The sequence below is a fragment of the Rhagoletis pomonella genome, unplaced genomic scaffold, assembly GCF_013731165.1.
Source record: "Rhagoletis pomonella isolate Grant_MI unplaced genomic scaffold, Rhpom_1.0 Rhpom_scaffold_00013, whole genome shotgun sequence".
In the NCBI taxonomy this organism is placed as follows: Eukaryota; Metazoa; Arthropoda; class Insecta; order Diptera; family Tephritidae; genus Rhagoletis; species Rhagoletis pomonella.
Window position 1 is genome coordinate 18,852,301 of NW_023458567.1, and position 22,482 is coordinate 18,874,782.

General features: G+C 36.0%; 1 protein-coding gene across 6 annotated transcripts in view; it reads right to left on the reverse strand.

The window, feature by feature from the left end:
• The window catches only part of LOC118748925 (protein sprint), a 513,519-nt gene that overhangs the window by 27,693 nt on the left and 463,344 nt on the right, over positions 1 to 22,482 (reverse strand). For 5 of the 6 annotated variants that reach the window (XM_036483667.1, XM_036483670.1, XM_036483672.1 and 2 more), the window contains one exon: positions 26 to 1,427. In XM_036483667.1, coding sequence (XP_036339560.1) covers positions 26 to 1,427 — 1,402 coding nt within the window. The remainder of the gene's footprint in view (positions 1 to 25; positions 1,428 to 22,482) is intronic. The other variant, XM_036483668.1, reaches the window with a different exon arrangement.

Genomic DNA, 22,482 nt, shown 5'->3' on the forward strand with positions numbered 1-22,482 from the left:
ACTGAACAGTGTATGTTGGAGTTACGTGTTTCTGCCAGCAGGTCCGGACGCTTACCCTGCGCGCCTTCCGCAGGCTTGAAGCTACTAAGCAAGCCGGTGCGTTCATTCGACTCCTGGGTCCATAAATCCTCATAGTCGCTAATTTTATCACCCAAAGCGCTGCGGCAGTATATCTGTGGACTTTCCAGTATATCGGACTCCTGATAGTGTTTGGACTCCTTGCGCGCCTTAGCTCGGCGCGATTTACTGCTACTGCTGCCTAAAACACTTGTGGGTGTGCCAGCCGAGCATGGTGAGAGAATCTTCCTTTGGCTGTGATTCGAGTCTTTGCTGCTCTGTGATTGCCAGCGGCTGCCATTTGAAGAACCCTGAGACGAGAGCGTATCCTTGCACTCGCCCTCGGGAGATAAGCGCTTCGAGAAAGTTTGGAAAGTCGCATTCGAGTTAAGCGCGCTTGAGGCGATCATATTGGTAGCTGTGGCTGGTGTGGTAACCTCGACAAATTGTGGTGAGTTATTGTTCTCCATAGAGAAAGTGACCGTTGTAGTTACGGTAAAGTTATTTGCTGAGTTCGATGCATGATCCGATGGCAGTGGACTGCTGGGCGTGAGTGGTTTGAAACAGCGCAATGGGGGTGCGGGCGGTTTGCGCAAGTCTAAGTTTAGAGTGTTTGGCGGCTTAGGACGCTGTGGCCGTATGCCATTGTCTGAGGCCTTTATGCCCTTTGTGGGCACCAGTACGAGATTATTTGACTTGAAAGTGCTGAGATTGCCGTTGGCAGATGTCGGCGTAGCATCGCACGCTAAACCTCCAATGCCATTGCGATGATTATTCATATCCACTGGTGACATGGTTAGCATCACCGAATCCACCGATTCGGGACTCATTAGCTGCAAGTGTGGAGCACCACTGGTGCTGAATGAACTCATGCTCGAGGTGGTGTCCGATGGTGTGCCCGCCTGGCTGAAAAGGCCACCCAGGTTATTGGTAGGGCTGAATACCTTTGCCGGTTGCGGTGCGCTCGAGTTGCTGCTGAAGACCGTTGTGCCCAGACCGCTGGTCTCAGTCAGAGAATTTGGTGATTTAGCATCGAGTAGCGTAGCCTCTGATTCATGTGGCTTGGGGCAAGACATCGGATACCGCCAAAACTCTTGACCCAGCAGCGCTAGCGAGGAGAGTTGTTGACGATTTTTGACTTCGCGCAAGGCGCGCGGCAGTATAAGTTGAACGGGCAGTTCGTCGCAGCACTGGGCATAGTGCGCAATGAGGGCGGGGATTGAATCGAATGTGAAACGTGAACTCTCGAGGCTCAAAATGCCATTGTTTGACTGGATTAAGTAGTGCTCAATGTAGGGACCTGTGTCTGGGGGAAGACGCACCGAAACGGCCATAGTGTTGATTTGGCTGGAGCCGCGCACAATAAAATTCTGTAAGAGAAAGGGAACAGAGATGAGATTAGGTACGAGATTAGAGATGCGATTAGATTTTGATTAAAATGGAAATAAAGAATTCTGTGAATAAAACTTAAAATGTAAACTGCTCAAGCCTTTCAGAGCTATAAGTCTATGAACAAAAGAGTTGCGGTTTGATTTGTGGATTGTGATCTATTGAGGACAAAATGATCATATTCTAAAGAGCTTTTTTCAAAATCGTTAATATTCTTAAGTAAAAACAAGACTTTTTAATTTTTAAATTTTTAAACTTTTTGTTTACTTCTTTTACAACTTTTTTAATTTTTGGTAAGTTTTTATTCTTTGTAATATCCAATTTGTACTTATAGTTTTTCGAATGTTTCCATTAATGTGTTTTCCAGTTTTAATTAAATTGTTGATAAAAATGATTTTTTAAAAGGTAAAAAATTTGATTTATTACATATCAAATTTAATAATAATTTTTTATTGGACATTTTTTCCAATTTTCTTCTTAGTTATTTTTCCTTAACTTTTTTACAGCTTTTGTTAAAAGTATTTTTCTACAAATTAATGGTAAAATTAAGTTCAGAATAAAAAAAATATAGAAAAACAAATTTTTATTTTTTATTCTAATGTACAAGTCGTGTCAAAAATATTAAAAATAATTTTTAGTTGTGATATGTTAAGATTTATTATAAGAAAACTAGGAACATATTTTAGTTTTTTTTTAATTTGGTTCAAACTTTATTCAGTAGCCCGTTTCTGTAATTTTTCTTTTTCTCTACCGATTATTTCTCTACTGGTAGAGAATATTCGTCATTCTCTACTACTCATTAGCAGTAGAGAACAGGGCGGCGAATTCATATCTCGATTCGCCTTGGTAGAGAATTGTTACAGAAAATAATATTTATTTACGTGATTATCAAAAGCAAAATAATCATATTTTTATTACAAATTTTTCAGCTTGTTTTTTAAGTAATACTTTTTACATAATTGATTTTTTCCAATTCTTTCCTTAATGGTTTTTAAACCGTTTCTAGTAAATCTTCGATTAATAAGAAATCAAAAAATCATAATAATAGATCACTTTCTAATATGTTTTTTTGTCTTTAAAATCATTTTGTATTTAAATTTTTTTCTTCAATTATTTTTATATTTTTTTCCAATTTTTAGTAAAACGAATTGTACGTTTAATTTGTTGGGATTTATCAAAGGTAAACTAATTATATTTTTATAACAAAGATATTTTTAAATCGTCATTTAGGGTTTTTGAAATAAGCTTTAATTTTACGTTGTTTTCAAATTTTTAACCGACTTCAAAATAAGAGCAGGTTATCATTTCGTCGAAATATTTTTTTTTTATGTACTATGCGGTAAACTTTGGAAGACTTGAACCGATTTCGATAACTATTTTAACGGTAATCCTGAATTGTTAAATGAGAATTAAAGTCGGTTGTCTTTTCTGCTTAAAAATTACTTGTTTCCTTTAATAATATTTAACACTATTGGTTAAAAGATTTGTTTAATTAATATTTTTTAATATTTGTCTTTAGGATGATGGCTTTGGCGACCTTTACTTGTTTTCAAAAGAAGCCAAATAATGTAATTTACAATAATATTTAATTATTTTTTTTACTTTTTTAAATACTCATTCTTTATATAATATTTTTCTAATCTTTTTTCCAACAGTTTTTTAAACCTTTTTGAAATTTGAATAAAAAATATTTTTATAAAATATAGAAAAACAAAGAGAAAAATTCAGGAAACTCTACACAATATCCTTCTTTCGTTTGCTCTTAAAAGAGCTCAGAGTTTTTGGGAGAAGTATCTGTCAAAGTATTTGACCTGAGCTTCAATTATTTAAATGTAGTTATTAAACGCTTCACATTACACCATTTATGTATATTTCGTATGCCCCTTTCCAGCTGTCACATATACAAACGCAACGCCCAGCACACAAATCACATCCGCCTAAAGCAGTACAGATTTAATGTTGCGTTAAAAATCTGCACATAAATTTCATATCATAATAGCAATGATAAATTGTCATCACTCAGTCGCGCGCATCCTTTGTACGCAGGCATTTACATTAGACATTCACACACTCTATGTATCTAGAAAAATAATTCCGACACTAACAACACTATGATTTAGCAACACCAGCTTGTCGCTTTTCTCGGCAAAACTTTTTTTTTGTCTTCCGGTCGAGACTTGTGCAAGAGCGCGCGCATTGTTCGTTCGTCTTATTTGGTGATACATGGCGTATGAGCAACGTTAAACTGAAGTGCTGCATAATGATGAAGGTTGAGTGTGAATAAAGTATGTAGTTTGCTGGTGTGAGTGAGTAAGTAAGGGCAAATCGAGTAGTAGTGTGAATGTGAAATGTGAAAATAGCATTGACGACGACAAAATTAACGCTTAAGTGCGTTTGTTACACTAAAGTGAGCATAATAAGCAGCAGCAGCAGGAGCAGCCGCAGGAACTGTTGTACACCCTTGGTGTGTATGCTTCTTCCCGCTGCCACCACCTGTTTATGAATTTCGCTGCAGAAGTATTCAAATAGAAATTCATGCAATTCATTTGTTGTTGCGAAACTTTGCAGACATTTCAAACGCATCAAAGGCACTCGACTAAGTAAGTGTGTTCTTGTCATATTTGTAATAGCCAGCATTTGTTTTAGTGTGCCTTGCATTCGAATTTGATTTTGTTTATTTTGAACGGGGCGTTAATCGTTTTCGCATTAACTACATAAAACAAATGGTCAGACATTACACGGGGACAGGTTTTCCAATGTTGGATGGTAGGCTAGGGTAGAGAGTTACAAAGCACAAGATTGTTAGGGGTGAAGTAAGAGCGAGAGATAATAAATACTGTGTAAGTAAGTATTAGGGAGCAATAGATGTTGAAAAGTGAAGCTAAGGAGAAAGGAACGACAATTTGTGGTAGAGGAAAATTTCTATTAAAGCATAGGTAAGAAGGTTAAAGTCCTTTTCTTTTAATTTTCATTTGGTAAATAAAAATGGAAGTCGGCGCAAAATTATAGGCAGGCCACTATAATTTGTGTAGGAAAATTAGCTGGCCTAGACGTCAACATACCTTGCCCTAAATATCAGTCACATAACAATGGCGGCGGAGAAAACGATTGATAGCCACAGCAATGTAGCTAATAAGTAATATCGTTAACTATTCTAACGAAACAATTTTAAATACAATTACGTGTACGATACCAATAACAATATCGATAAATATGTCTGAAATGATAATGCTGATGATTTAAGCATTCATAGAAAAAAGAAATACTAAATGCCTTTTATGATATCGATAAGGATACAAATATTGCATAAAAACAGCACAAACACCCTTTTAAAGGTTCGAATATCGAAAATATCGAAAACAAAACTATCGATACGTACATTTGGTTAACTCTGATGATATCGATGGCGGCGGTGATGAGAGAAGACCATAACGATAAAAACCGATCAAAATATCGATAAAATTCGAATAACGTCGATATTTACATATTGTTAACGCTGATGATATAGGCGTCCATAAAAATATAAAAACTAGATGCCTTAAGTAGTTTTTGTGAAAATTGCAGATAGAGGGTATTGAATATAAGCCTTCGATATATATATATAAGTAACTACGTATATGTACATATTGAACTACATATTGTACTATGTACACAGCCATATTGAAATCTCAAAGTAAAGTAAGCTTCAATAAATAAAACCAGCAAACGGAGTATTGCGCTTCATTGCCGCAAAACGAGCTATTTAATAGACTGCCAAAAACACATCCAGCAGTGGGAACTTTCAGCATGCAGTTCATAAATAGCATGAAAATATTGCTGTGACTAGTAACGAAGCTGCTACATTGGTGACACCCACCAAAAATACGGACACAAACTAAAATTTATATTATCATAACACAGACAGCGCCAGAAGAGGTAGTCGTTTGAAACGCTCGGCCACATTGCTGAAGCTCCAGCTCCAGCTTCACAAACGCAATTGCATATTATATTAAGTGTATGCTTGTTTATAAAAGCATAGAGGATGCTACATATTGCCTGTACATCCTTGTGTACTGTTCGCTACTTGGAAATATTGATAATATTTTCTTTTTTGACTACTCCTTTGGCATTGCATAGCAGACCAGACAGTGACCAAATGCAAGTGGAAAGCAGACGCTTTTAGCCGCAAGCTAGTAAATGTCGAATGAAGTGAAAAACGGAAAGTCCATAATAAAGTGGCGAAATAAACAGGGCATTGAATAGTTAGGAGGATAATGAGAGGTAAAGCTGTGGTGTTAGCTGTGACTGCGCCTCGGAGTGCTGCTCGTATTTTAAGCTTAAATGAAGTTCATGAGCTGTTTAAAATTGGTAAAAGTGTTTAGGTACATGGTACGTGTACATAAATTTTCAGTTGTCCTTCCAAAAATTTCAATAAGGTTAAAATTTAAAATTTGGAAAAAATAAATTTTTTTAAAAACTTTAAAAAATCCTTTAAAAAAGAAGTAATATTTTTGGAAAAACTGAAAAAATTTATTTACACCAAAAATAGTTGTTGAGGAAAAACACCTATAAATGTTTGTTCAAGTATTATTATAAAAAAAAACTATATTAATTACTTCAATATAAAGGTTAAAAGTATAAAGTAATGGAGCATTAACTCAAAATTTATTTTAAAAAAGTCGAATACTTTTGTTTGCCGAAAACACTTTTGCGCGATTCGGATTAGCGAGACCGTGGTCGTTCCGGATTACAAAGTAAATAATAGAATTTTTTTATTGGAATTAACGAAGTTCTGCTGTACTCTTTAATATTAAAACATTTTTGAATATGGTTTCCAGTTACGGCCAATTAACAAGAGAATTAGAAATTGCAAAAGTGTTTTTGTGAACACTCACTGTAAAAAAATGCCTTTAAAATTTCGATTATTTCTTAATAATTGCAATTAATTTTTTTTTTTTGGCTTGTGATAAATCATGTGATTAACCGATTATTTTATTTTTTTTGCCATCCCTATGCGCGACCATCATTTTATAATTCTCTAAAAGTTACTCATTCGCTTCGTAGACCAAATACCCATACAAAGGCCTGTAATTCAACACATTTTTGGATCATCGTTATTGAATTATTTACATACATACATATGTACCTACAAAATCACCGAGGAAGCTGCACGAAATAGCAAATTTTTCCTTTAGGTGCTTTCTAGCCCTTTACTGTATTGTTTACCAAGAAAAAATTCGATTACTAAAAAATCCTGCTCGTAGTTGCCAAATTTAATATCCACTTAAAGCGCGCCACAATCACATTGTCCAACTCGCAGGAATGTCTTTATTGCATTGGCTTACTGTCTTCATTGATTCAATTTCCGTCTACTTCGATTTTTGCTGGTTATTCATTGTTTTCCTCAGCTGCCGGATGCAAGTGTTGAGACTTTTTTATTCGCAATTTTTTTGTAGACTGCTTTGGCATTTCTCTTCCCAATTTTTAACACTAAAAATATTTCACTAGCAGTCATTGAATGAAGTATTACCCAATCGCTCTGCTGCCGCGACAGGTCATTGCTGGTCAGGCAGATTTTATGTTCTAAGAATCTATGCCGGAAATGCAATTTGTGATTTAAAAGAAAAGGACCGGAAAACACGAGCTAACGATGAGAGAAATCTCAGCAAAAGACAATGGAAATGCTCGTATTCAGGAAGCTGTGTTGTTTTTTTTTTTATTTTTTATTTTTTGAATAGGATGCCTTCGTTTGTTTGACGTTGTGTGCATTTTAAATTGGTAGACAATAAACGACTGGCTAGTGTTCGAAGCGTGAATTGTAAGCAGCAGCAGCAAATTAAAATATTGTCTTGAGTATTGGTTGCTTGGAATTTGGTGCAAATTAATTGCAGAAAATGGCAAAGATTACGACTGCAGGCATTGAATAATGGTGATACCAAGCTATTTGAGGTTGGAAAAGAGATTGAGAGTTCAGTTGAAAAGTAGTGAAGTTGTGTTTGAAATTAATTATAATATGGTGGTGCATTTTCAGAAGAGTTGTGACTTAAATGTCATTTCGTCTGACCTTTGTACTGTCTTCCAAGCAAGCATAGCGGAAATACTAGAATCGATTGAACATCTGCAATCAAGAATGATCACTATGGGCTACACTTAAATTTGTTTCATAAACGCGTTTCGAATTTTCCCCATAGGCTCTCAAGGCTCTAGCAAACTACTCAGCCATTCCGTCTAGGAATTCGCTGCTGTGACCACTCCCCATCGCAGATGTTTAGCTGCTTCTATTATTGCCGCAATAAACTTATGAGTCTCAGCTCTTCGGGAAATGCATCTAACCGGAATGCCTGAGCAGTTCGTTCTGCATCTGGTATCAGTACCAGGCACGGGTAGGTAGACAAGCTTACAATAGATTGCACGTCCTGTCCGGTATTGACAGGCAGAAAGACCGTACAATCGCTGTCATCAATTTACCTCTAGAATTTTCTAAGTATAAGCATTCGTGTTTAGGCAATTATGAATACTCAGTTCGAGGCCTAAAGCTCAGCTATTACCTGTCTATACCAAAGGAAGACCTCTAACTTCAGAGTAAGGCTCAGATTTTGTAGTTTCGCCACCACACTGCCTGACCTTCTCAGGTAACACTTTGTTGTTTTGTAGGTATCAGGATGGCGTCAATTGTTCTCCACATGAGATTTCTGATGACGCAGCACGTCAATTCATAGGTCAGTTCGCTGGCTTCAATGCAGAGTCCGGGTACTCAAATAGCTTCTAGTTTTTTTATTTTTATTTTGCGACGGCTAAATTATTGGATTTAGCTTTGAAGAAGTACGTTCAGACTCTAGATCACTCAATTGCTTTATTATATGAAAGCTAACAATGTACTTGTTTTCTGAACTTCCCGGTACCAGTTTGTTATGTGGGGTAAAAAATTAAAGGTATTGCTCTAACAACCTTTTAAGCAACTTTCTGCATTCGGAACTTTGATAATTGAAAAAGTTAGCGTGAATTGCTGTATAATTTATCGATTATGTCCCAAGAAAATTGAATTTTACAGGCTTTTCAAGTCTATTCTCTTGTCGACTGGGATGGGAAACTTTATATGTATCTCCGCCTGGATAAATCATCTTTACACCAATAGCTACAAAATGTAAGGCACATTTGCACTTTCTCTGAATCACTGCGATGAAGACACCTGATTTTTCAGGTGTTTTCCAGGCAGAAGTATCCGCTATAACTAAAGGTTGTCGTTTTTTAGAACGTAATGCTTTACATCAAGACTGATTAAGGAGTGTAGGACTCTTTTGAACGCATTGAGTAGTCTGCTCAAACTAGATTTAATTTGGGTCTCTGTTTATCGCAAACTTCCCGGAAATGAGGCTGCAGATAAGCTAACCAGGGAGGGCGTTCTTGAAAAGTTTTTTTGAGATAGGGCGTTTTCGAACTGGCTGCCGAGATAGGTCGATCTTCCACTCAGCAGTCGATATGTTGTCAATACCGTACTTACGGCGAAAAGTGGTAGATTTTGGAAAGGAGGGCGCGGCACCGCCCACTCAAACTGAAATTCTCTTATCGGTCATCTCTGCAACCGCCTATGCTAACGTCCTGAAATTTGACACAGCAACATATGTTGTCAATACCGTACTTACGGACTTATTTACAGTCTGAATTGTTTGAAATATTAGTCAGTGATGAACATCTCATCTATACATACAAATTAGAGGGCTGCATGAATTCATTCAAACTTCCCACCATGCAAAACATGAGAAATAGGCAACAATCGTCAATGGCAACAAATTGGCGACTCACCGATTTATTGCTGTGGTGACAAATCGGCAACACCACTTCGTTCATGTCAATTTTGAATAAAAAAGTTCTCAAAAATTCGGAAACTTATGAATATGGCGTCAATAGCATTGGCCAAAAGCATCTAAATTATGCCCAAGGACAAGATTGAAAAAATAGGAAGTCTCACAGCGAGAAAATGAATTAATTCCGATTGTAAGTTGCAATTTGGTATACAAAAAAATAAATGAAGTATTAAGAAGAATAAAATTATTCCAAATATCGCCTGAAGCGATAAGAAAAGGACTCATTCAGGTAATAAGAAAACGACTCACCCAGGCGAGTTGCCTTCGGCGGACGTTTTAGAGCGACCGGTAATAGGAAATCGATTCGATGGCAATATTACCGGCAATAAATTTGTTTCCGAGGGCGACACGTTTTCTTATTGCCGGCAACACAAATTGTTTGGTGGGTTCTAGCCAAAAAGAGTACAGTAGATTTGAATATTTTACTTCACATACAAAACACTCAGCGTTTGGAATTTTGTAAGTTATGCATATACATTTTGTTTTATGTATGTTTGTACATATGTGCATAGAAAAAATATTTTTGGATATTCATACAAAAAATTGTCATTTATTTCAATTCAATTTATTTTCACTTTGTTTGAATATTGTAATGTCGACACAAATATCAGAGCTGTTCTGATATTTCAGAACACTCAAATTCAAAACAATTTGAAGCCAAAATCATTCATTCGTTTTGTATATAAATAATTCAAAAGCCGTTTTGAATGCATTCATGCAGCCCTCTAATACAAATACATATGCATATTTTTATAAATGGAAATCGAGATTCCTTTTTCGATGTATTTTCAAAAGCTACTGAGGAGGAGACATGGTAGAATTAGCATGAATCAATCCGGTATTAACGTTCATAATTCGATTTTAAGTTTTCCTGTAAATTCGCTATAAATTATGCTGGGGGACTTCAAAATAGTAATTCGCATAAAAGATTTGGTATTGGTGACAGGTATAATTCAAAAGTGTATGAAAAAGGATGTCGAATTTCGACAACTGGGCGATACTAGTTACAATAAATCGGCCTCAGCGTACGAGCACAAGAAGGACCTATCCGCACATGGGATGAACAGGAGAATGAGAGAGGAAACTGGCAAAGCTTTTTGGCTTCGGCCCAAACCGACAAATGGTTGTAGTGCCAAACAGAAAGAACAAAATATTACTAGAACGAAATGTGTGTTTTATTTAATTTTCCTAATGTAAACAACAGTTTTAAAGACCAAATAAAATTGAATGCAGTTTTTTCGTTGCTAAAAGTTGTCAAAAATTACCCCCAAAATTTATGTTTTCAGCCACTGAAGCTTTAAAGCGTTCATTCAATCTCCCTTCTCTCAATCTTTAAAGTTGTTCAATCAACTGCAAATAGCAATTACGATAAAATTTTAAAGCTGGCTGCGCATTGTCCAAAGCATTTCACACAAATTAAATAATTCCTACAAGTTTATTACAAAATAGCTCGTTAGCAGTAAATTTGAAAATTTTGTATGCACATTGCAATAAACTCATATAAATAATTTTGTATGCATGAATGCGAATATTTGTCGCCAGTGCAAATCCATTGTTTAAACATTTTGTAGGTATGCGGGCATATACTTATGTATGTAAATACATACATATGTACATACTTACGTGCGCTGCATAACACTCAGAGAATATGTAGTAAATTTATGGTCCACTAGACCAATGCAATTTGCAGTTTTGCTCACACGTTTAATGGAAGCAATTGTTGCCAGCTGCTCGCACTTACATAAATTCGTCGTTGTGTTGCATGCAACACAGGAATATTTAACTAACAAAACAATGCAACGTATTGCAATGAATGCAGTGAGTGTTGCAAAATTTATTACTATTGCAATATTTACTAATGAAATGTTGATGAGAGTCGCAGAGAGAGAGAGAGAGAAAGGCAATGCAAATAAGTTTGGATAGAGAAAGTGAGGGTTAGGCAGAGTTAACGAGACAGCAAAGAGGTTACTGCTTAAGCAGAAGTATGACCAGTATTTTGTTGAAAAGAAAAATAATTTTGTATTTTAATTTAATTTTTTCAAATACTGCTAAATGCGGGGCCCCTCAGCCCTCACGCTGAGTCTCAGGGGGTCATTAGCTTTGGCTTCAAAGAAGTAGTTCTCAATTTCTACGAATTTAAGACCACAGGAGATGGCACTCTAACTTTCGGGGGTTCAAGTGGGAGCAGAGCTTCAGCGAAGAAGATCCCCTTGAGGTAGAATCTACCTTTCGGACGCCGAAAGCACTGGACATCAGTATTAATCGCTTCTACGACTTAGACTATGGAGAGGCATTTAGGCTCAGTACATCGAGTAGGCGTTCGAGAGAATACTGATCCTGCAGATCAATTTCTTAAGCGGCATCCCCAAAGCCTTTTATCTACTCTTGTCGAGCACGGACTTTTTGATTTAATTCTTAGTAAAGGCTTATGTAGATATTTGCAGTAGGAGTAATGAAATTACTTTTGACCTTACCCTGGCCTCTTCTTCTGTAATATGCTGCATTTTCGATTGGACGGTTCTTGATGTTCACTCCCTTTTGGACCTTGTGCATATCTACTTTTCTCTGGACGAAGACCATCCTAAAAACAATCCGTTCTAAGAGCGCAATATGGGACCACTATTGCAGGAATTTGCTTAAGCTACAAGAGATTAGGTTGCTGGGTTGACGCCGATGGAGACGTCGCGACACTAATCGTCCTCTGATGATGTTATGCTTTTAAGCATGAGTACTACAACTTAGAAAAAAATTCGTTATTAATGAAAGAGCGAGGAGATATAAAGTGCCATCGCTCGATCGATGACGCTCGTCTAGTGCTGTCGCGCTCTCTGATAGATCAAAGTATGTGGGCGTATGATGTGGACTATCCTATAAGCGAGTAGAAAAGGCTTTTACTGCAGAGAAGGGGCTATATGAAATTCAAATGAAGCGCCCTCGGCAGGCAATGGCAAACCTCCGAGTGTATTTCTGCCATGAAAAACAGCTTCTCATAAAAATACAATCGCCGTTCGGAGTCGACGTAAAACTGTAGGTCCCTCCGCTTTGTGTGACAACATCAAGGCGCAAGCCACAAATTGGAGGAGAAGCTCGGCCAAACACTAACTTATGTGTAAGCGCCAATCTGTTATTATTATTATGTTGTACTAGCAAATATCCGGCATGTTTCACTGCGCCTAAAAAGTATTTTTTTTTGCTGTTTAATAGCCATATTGGCTCCCTTAAGACATAAAGCTTTCGGGAAACATACAGTTATGCAAAAATTTATAAGCGGGTCAAAGTGGTTTGTTTGAACTGTACAAATGCTTGACAGGTAGACTACGATAGAATAAAATTATGCGCGAGAAATGCAACAAAATGGTACTACTATGCGCTAATTCAATCCTGAGTAAAACTTGTGAGGCACTACAACCAACCAACAACCCGTATTGGAATATTTCATTTATTTTATCAATTTAATTGGTAAAATTTTTCAAACAGGTGGCAACCTTCTTCCAAAATATTTTATGCAGTAAACTTTCCTAAACGTTTTCAGTTTGATACCCATATTGAAATATTAAATTTACCTTATCAATTAAATTTAATTAAAATTTTCAAACAGGTGGCAACCTTCAACAAAAATAATTTCCGCTGTACGTCTTCTTAAAGCTATTTCTTTTGGAGGCCATATTGCAATATTTACTTTATCTTATCAATTGACTTAAACTGCAATTTTCAAACAGGTGGCGACTCTCTAGTTTTTTCTTTCTATATATTAAGTTCGACCTCTAGCAATATATCGGCGGAAACTGGATTCAATTCCATGCATTAGTTTTCGAGTGATGCGCGTATTTGTTGATTTGGCTTCTGTTGCTTTTTTCTTTGATATCTATAATATACAGACATCGGCCTGTTACAATTTTATTATATGTATAGATGACGTTATTATTTTATGAAATTCACTAGGAAAGTCCAAATGTTTCGATCGATGATATCCATTATCCAGGGGGATTGAGCTTTTCAACAAACAGCTTCTGTGAAGCTCAGATGAAGAGGGGACTGAAAGCTTTCAGCACTTTCCGCGGATTCAAAAATACATTGATGTGTGAGATCCGCCAAAAACCGTAGTTGCTGGAGTTATTTTTAGCAATACAACCGGAGTTTTCTTTCAAGGTAAAGCTGTGCAGAAAGAGGCATCCGGGGTCAACAATGTCCTGATCAGTGAAAGCAATTCAACTGCATATCAATACAAAAATTGACAGTCGTCCATTGTACATTCGCACCAATTGGTGTTATTGCCATTCAAAAGGATAAGCGTTTACTTTGCAAGCGTACCGGTGACATTTTATGTAAAACTGTCAGCAACGATAACATCAAATTAAATGCCTTGCCAATACAATGCAAGTGACATGAAAATTACAGGCGATTGAGAAGATTGTGGCGATTGTCGAGAAAATTACATGTGAAGGCATAAACCACTACATACATACATATGTTTGTGGAAAAGTAAGTATGCAGCTAAATATGAATGCATTTGTATATGTATATATGTAGGCATAGGCATTTATGCAAATTTATGCCAATAATGTATGTTTAAAAGGCATTGTGGCTTATCACCGCCCAACGTAGAGCAAACAAACATCATTGCAAAACAAAGCAGGCAGCAATGTAGTAAGTGAATTTCGTTTGGCGATTGGCTGTTGGTTGTTGGCTGTGAAAGCGTTTTACAATTATACAAATACTATTTGGCATGGTGAATGAAGGCGTAAACATACATACACGCATACATAAGTAGTATTGCTGATAAAGGCGAACAAAATTTATGTAAAAGTACCGCAGAGGCGCATAAATAACGAATTAATGTGGAGAAGGCCGTAAATAGGCGAAGGCAAAAGGATTGAGTTGGTCTGAGCGGAGGCTGGAGAGTGTGTGCGTAGTATGTTGTTTTCATGCAGCTACATATGAGCATATGCGCATATGAATAGAACAAATATGTATACATAGATATGTATATATGCAACTACTTTGACCACGCATTTATTTGCTGCACTGATTGTAGTAAATGTAATTAATTTAACGGATATTGTTGGTCATATTTTATAAATTAATGAGTTTGCATATCGTTGGCAGCAAAAGCCAATACCAATGCGGCAAAAGCAAATATTATACTTACACAGAAGGCCATCTGCAATAAATAGCTGTCGATAAATAGAATACGTATATATATATATAAAATACGTACATATATGTATGTATGTATGTTTAAGACTATGAACTTTATTGCAGCAGACCTTCAAATTTCAGTTATTTAAATATAGACAGTAAGAGAAACATGAAGTAGCAGCCTGGTCTCGGATACAGAGAATGTGAATAAAAGTTACTTAAAAAAAAAAATGAATTGTGAAAAACTTATCGCACCGTGTTTGGAATATACCACTAGATCATCATAGTCTTCTCAGATTAAAAAAATATGCTTGTCTGAATACTTTCCAGTGGTACATAATTTGTTCATTAAACAAAAAATACTATAATAAAATAATAATAATTTTTAAGTATTTAATTTAAAATATCCTGGCCAGGATTTTTTTAGCCAACTCACTCGCGAAATATTTACTAGCACGTTAAGTTTCATACAAAGTAGATTTAATCCATTAAACAAATGGGTGAATGTCGTGCCTTATTTGGATCTTGGACTATTAAAGAAAGTTTTTTGTTTTCTTATTTGTGCGCCTTTAAAATACAAAATATACAAAACAAGTTTTCTATTATAAGAAAAATTGTTTGTTGATGCTATGAAAAAATGACTAATTAAATGTATTTGTCACTTTAGGTTTTTTGTTATTTGTGTGGCAATATCAATGCACTCACTACACATTGGTGGATAAGTTCAACGAAAAACATAGCATAAATATTGGCACCGAATATTTTTATTGTATTTTTATTTTATGCTAAAAATTTGTTTATAAGGATTATTACAGTTGCGATCACTCTTTATTGCTTTTTTATGGAAACCAGTCAAGATTAAAGCATTTTCAAATGCCCCCATGTATCTTAATTTTATTTCAATTTATATTTTTAGATAAAATTTGAATAAAACGTTTTAATTTTTAGGAACAAAATTCAAATAAAAACTTACATATCTACATCTGCCTTGAATGTAAAACTAAAAAAATCTGATAATTACATTGATTGTCTTTGACAATACAGTTAAACAAATTTAAGAAAACAAGGCACAAACTTTCAAAACGATTAAATTAATGAAAGATCTAAAAAATGTCACTATTTTTTAGTTTTATAATTTATAAATACATTTGTGGGTATTCTACTCTTCTTAAACACCAGCTCACAGTGTTCTAATGCAGGTAACCTTGGTCTCAAAACTTAAAAAAAACCTCACGTTGTATACTTTTAGGCTAGCATTTTTCTCACTTACAGATTTTTGACAACCAGAATTTAGCATAGCGATTTCTACACTCTACAGCCGTTCTAAATTTTTGTAATTTTTTCAACCCAGAAATATCTTTCGAAAACTAAAAAAAAACTGCAAACATTCAAACCACGTTACCAAAACCCTTTCAAAGACCTTTGAAATCGCTTGCACCTTCTGGAATACCAGAAACTTCTGTACTTCATTAACAATTAATATGCCTACAAGCGCTGCACGTTGTAACAAATATAAATAACATACATACATACATATTTCACATGTGCTAAACTCCGTTCCTTTCGTGTGGCTTCATATGTTTGCCGACGAGCGGTTGGTGACGCGTCGTTTGCCAGCCGAATTACAAAACGCCACAGGCCTCAAAAGTCTACCAGCAGCCCTTTTACCTTGCCATAGTTGGCATTTGCTACTGTTTGCGCAGCGGCGCTTACAAAAATACATACATACATGCTTGCGTGTGCGCGCGTATATTTGTAGATGTCACATCTGCACATTTCCGCTTCGGCTGATTTGAATTTGCAAACAACATTTCCGGTTGTTGTGGCATGCAACACACGCAAGGGATTCTCGATTTTTTTTTCCAAATTTATTCAAGCACATCGATAGTACGAATTACTTATGTTCATAAGTGTGTGCATATGTACATACAAAGCTGCATATATGTAGGTACATAAGTATGTATAATCACATAAAATTACAAACAAATTTGGTATGTATGTACATAGGTATGTATGTTTATTAGCATACGTAAATTCGTCTGTCACCAGCTAACCGCCCAGCATGTTTCAAGTTCAATGTGAAAGTCGAGACACAGTGACATTTTAGACAAAAACTACTACATTTTTTAATTTTACTTAATTTCGCCTGTAACTGCACTAAAATTTTGTAAATTTCAAGGTAAAAATTGAGAATTAAATTGCGCACAAACACAAGTAGGACAATCAGGGGCCCGAAACGATACCACATGGATTCCTTTTGGACAGTGCCCGTTCAGTACCAAGAATTGGCAAGATTAAGAAACACTCTTCATTGCCTGTGATCCACTACTGGCGAAGTCTCTATGTATGTATGTATATCTAACTACCTATTTCTAGCCAGTCTTTTCGGATTATTCCAAGAGGACAACCCAGTGCCAACGCTTCAGATTCATTGAAACAGTCTACTTCCTTCGCCAATTCATAAGCTCGCTCGTTTCGTTGATGTAGGCACATCCCCGAGAACCCCGACAAGAGAGACGATGGTTAACAGGAGATATTATTGCTAGAATATTTTGTTTATTTATTATTTTTCTCGACTGTATCACCTAAGATTTTACAGGCTCCAAAGGGACCCGAACTTCCGCTCAGAACCTGTACCCTGCCAGAAATTGCGACAGAAGGAGACCGAGACCGTCTAGTCCACCATTGCCCTGACTCTCTGAGTCTGACTGCCGATTTCACAGCCATACCTTTCAGTTGAAGATCGATAGAGATTAGTTTTGGGATAGCGTTTAGCGCTTCTTAGTGCAACTGTTACTTCTATACCTGCTTTGTTTCTACTTAGTTAAGCAAAATTATTTTGTCGCTTTAGGCCAGCCCTTGTACCATAATAGCGGCAGGTATACATCTACATCATAAGTTTAGGTTTTAGTCTCCAGGTTCTGTTTAAATCTTGTAGTATCCTGAAATTTTGCTTGCCGTAGAATTGAAAACAGCTTATTTTTGAAATGATTTAAAGGACTGACCCGTTTTGACCGCAGCATAAGCCCTTCTAGAGCTCTGACTGCAGCCTGGAGCTTGGTTGTCAAAGTAGATATTTAACCTTCTAATCGGTAGTACAGTAGTACATAGCAAGTAAGGCTTGAACTCTTGCAGCCACACGCTGTCGAAATTCAAAAGCCTATACTTTAGACTCTACCAAACAACTCGGACCCGTCCGTTTATTGGACCGCTGTTCCAAGACTGTAATTTTTCCACTCATCACTTAAAATAATTCGATTTTCAATCCCTTTTCTATGGCCTGACGCGTTTTATTTTAGATGGTCGCCAGAGACAAAAGTTTTTACCCCTTTTTGAAGTGAAACTTCTGAAACGATATTTGTGCTAAAGCCTCGATGAAGCTGGTATATGGCGAATTCGTGGACAGAAAACGAACGACTGCGTTGAACGCCACTGGGGACAGGTAGAGACAAAGACAAAGGCAAATATAAAAATACAGACAAAGATTAAGATTGAGATGAAGGAGGAGATAAATATGAAGATGTTGAAGATGACTTAGATGAAGGGGAAGATGTAAACGAAAATGTGTATGAAGGTGAAGATCTACATAGATGAAAATGCAGGTGAAGATGAAGAGAACGGTCAAGGGATAAGAAATGAAGCTGAATAATATATTTAACATTATATTGCAAACTTCAGCCTTTCTGTGGAATTTTTTCTAGAAAGTTTCACTGCTTCCGCGCGTATGGACTACACGCACACATATTGTTTTTTTTTTAATGAATGTATGAGTATTGACTAACCCTTTTGAACACTGTACTTTCAAACTCTTAGACCCCAAATATAGCTAGAGTAGGCGTGTTAGTCGCCAAAGACAGCCGACAATTTAAATTCAACTGCAACGAAGCATAAGTAGCCAAATGTACGTCATTTGTATGGGGCATAAAACCATAGCCGCGAGCATGACATGCTTACATATGTGACAGCATATGTACCATATACGATTTAGTTGGAGGTAGCAAGCAACGCAACCTTTGAGTGCATATCTATATATGCTGCTGTAGGCCTCCAGGGCGTATGAGTGATTTGAATCTGTGGCATTCGCAATGAATTTCCAAATGATTGCATCACAACGACCGTAAAGCGCTTGTTAGAAACCCTGCAGGAAATATATCTAACTATAAGCTAACTTTAAGTTGATTAGGAAGGAGCTAAAAGTCACTATTATCTGTATATTTTCTTGGACGAAAGTTTACTATTTGTATTTCTTTAGCGATGGCCGCGATATAGTCAAGAGTGGTTACCTCTGTATTTCATGTATCTAACTTGTAACTAACTGCTTTTGGACATAAAATATCAATTGGAAAAGCAAAATCTGCCTTATCCTGAGTTTCGCCTGAAAAAAAGTTTCAACCGAAAATTTGTAATCCGCCCATAGTAAAACCATGGAAACCAAGAGCGAAAAGTGAACCGGTTCGCGGAAAATGAAACTCATGATAAGGCTGAATATTTTTTATTTTATTAACTTGTTTTATTACATTTCATATTTGTTTACATATTCTGCTGTAGGTGGTCCCATATTCGAACTCCGTCAGGCATAACTTCAAAATGATGATATGAAATTTCCATCATCCTTTTATTTGTCCTCAATTCGAAAAAGTATTTGCGAAGTGCAGGATATCTAAATAGAAACGCATTTAAAGAAAACAATCTCCTGCATTACTCCTGAATTACTTGTCAACTAGTTACAAGTTAGCTTTTTGTAGCTAACTACAAGTTATAGATTTTATAGAAATCCCACAAAAAAGGTGACTACAAGTGGGTTATTTTTTATCATTCGATAATTTTTTTCTGCACGGAAGTGATGTTCATGCATACATATATTTGTAAGTATGTGTGTTTATTTGAACACAGAACTGTGGGGAAAAGCACTAATGCCGAAATGCTTGGGTGCTAGAGAATTTATAACCATGACTAGTATGCGTTAAGTCTCGAAGAGTCGATGGCCCCCGCAGAATCCATTTTTTCGATAGATAGGAAGCAGTTCTAAATGCGACAGCTGGGATCTGCATCGCTTTTTCTACAGATCCGTTTAAAAAGTAAAATAAAATAGTTTAGTAAAAGTACCACCTTTCGCTGGTTTTGAATTGTTGTGGATCTACATAGTTACTATCGTACTGGTTCCTTTCGACTACATATGTATTAGTATTCATAGTTGGCAACCGAAAGGACTCTAGTACAGCCTAAATGTTTGCGGTTATTGAAAGCAATGAGAAGCGGTTCCAATGTATTTTGATAAGCATATACGTCCTGTAGTGCGATGGATCGGCAATGTGTATAGGTAAAGTTTGGCTGACCATTTTCTTCGCACTCACACACACATTTAACAGCGCCTCAAAGTATGCAATGCTCAAGTGCTTTCCCACTGGGAAAATAGGTAAGCACCTTACGAGGTAAGCCATGTTTTCTTTCAGTTTTTAGTACCAAAATTGTCATCATGACCAGCGTAATCTACTAGTAAAGCACAAAATGAACACCTGCGGCGATACATTACGTTGTCAGTTGCAAAATAACGTGCAGCCGAAGTTATTTCCAAGCACCGAACTACTCCGAGCGACTGCTCTGCATTACACGTAACTTACTTTGTAAAGCGACTCAGAAGTATGTTTGATAGCAAATGTACGTTCTAAATTCCTTCTTACATAAGGCGGCCATGCCTTTGTAAAAGTAAGGGACGTTTGGCAGGGAAATGGTAATGACTGCCAGGTGAAGAGTAAGTTGCTAATAAGGTATTATTACGTGCTCCTAATTCCCACTGGGTTATATTTATCTTTAAGTGTGTTAGTTGAAAAGTCAAATATGCTCACTAGCAAAACGACGGAAATTTGATTTATACGAAATGATCACTTAATTTGCTGTTAGTGCAGTCAAATCACACAGTTGTGTCAATTTGCCATTATGTTCGCAGGCGGTTTCTGTCTATGATGAAAAAGGGTTGACTGCGAGAATTTATTACGTTGCTTTCGCATTGAATTTGTGTTGAATGTATTTACATATAAAGGAATTTTTGATGTTATATGATTTGCCTCTTACACACACACTATTATACGCCGACTTACGATTACCACTCACTTAAAGGACATTTCGAGTAGACACTTGTGGCAAGTGGCACTGCATAATATTTCTATTTTAGCATATGTGTATGTGTGTGAATTTGCCTGCGTCATTTTCGCATTTGCATTTACCGCTTGTGTGCCATGTAATGCATACTTAAATAGTAAGTATTTTGGAGTATGTAGATTTCTAGAAATATGTATTATATGCTCATAAAATTATATATGGAGATACATACTTACATATACATATCTATGTAAATACACGCTTGCAGCATGAAATTTGCATTTGATGTCCTTGGCAGTTGGAAAAGTTGTATAAATAAACATTCGCACAAAATAATATGTAACCGCATACGTATGTACATGTACATTTGTTCACTCAGACAAATGCTAAGGCAAACCTCACATATTTATTGCTATGCTAGTTCAAACACAGTACATATTTATTAGGGTGGTCTTTAGAAAATATCAACATCATCGGGACTCCTTTCATTTTTTTCTAGTTACATACGTAAAATGTCAAAATGCCTTAATCCGCGAAAATTTCATATAAAAAAAATTTAAGGATCCCCTGGTAGTGTGAAAAATTTGAAGTTTTTTTAAATCGCAAAAATTCTACAAGCTATAAAATCAGCGAATAAGTTTCAATAATACGTGCAATTTATCGGATTTAAAGTCAAAATTTTGTCGAATTTTTGCAACTAAAAAAAAATTATTTTTTAAATCCCTGATAGCGACCTCTAATAATTTGTTTAAACATTTTTATACTTTCCCGGATATTTTTATTATGCTCGTAGAACCAAATAATGGGGTGTGTCCCATACAAAATTTGGAAGTGGATTTTTTAAGGATCACCCTTATGTTAATCACCTTTCCCTCAACTAGCAATTTAGAACTTGCTGTAATTTAGTTACTATTTACATTTTATATAGTCACATGCTATTTGCGAAATTATACTATTTTCTCCTAGTAAATTTATGTATCTAGTAGGGCGTTCGATTATTCGCCTTTTTGGGAAATCGCTTTTCGAGTTATTCGAAAAGCGGAAACTTCTCTAATATGAAAAAACCTCTTCTCTAATAAAAAAAATCATAAATCGGTTTTATTTACATATTTTCTATACAGTAATCCTACTATTAAATAGCCAGAAAATATGACCAAAATTACAACCTGATTAAAAAAAAAATAAGTAAAGCTTTAATTTAGAAATCAATAAGGCAAAATAACTTCGAAATATTTTGGATTAGAAGCGACACAGAAAAATGAACGAAAATATCACACGAATGTGGTTTACCGATCTTAACTAGATTAGATCGCTAAAACAACAGTCCTTTGTTGAGAAAAACTCGGGCATACAGAACCGGCTGTCTTGGGGATGAGAATACACTATCCGCTGCATTAAGGTTTAATACAAGTACAGTCAATTATAGACAAGCCATTCATCGAGAATCGATAAACACTTTCGGCAACTCTCACCCCGTGAATTCCATCATCGGAGAACAACCTCATCTATAGCAGAAGACTTTGACATAACTCCATTTTGGATATTTTGGCAGGTTAAGCTATTCTGCCCAATATGAATAGCAGCCCCGACGGCAGCAAACACCTTTTCATACTAAGCCCACCCATATCAGCTCATTATAAAATATAAAACAAGTAATTTTTAAGCAAATAAAGCGACTTCAATTCTCTTATGAAAATTTAAGATTACTGTTAATTTCTTCATGATTCAATGGTCTAATCTAAACCAAATAAGTATGGAACCATCTCTGAGGTACCACGTTTCCTTATTATAAAAATCTGTTGACGTGGTCCAAAGATATACATATATGTTATATATTTGGAATTTTTAGAAACCCCAGCTTATTCGTTTGTGGAACTCCGGTTATCTTGTATTCAAAAAACCAAGATTAAAAAAAAACAGCCTAAATTATTCCAAAGAAACCGGGATGGAAAAC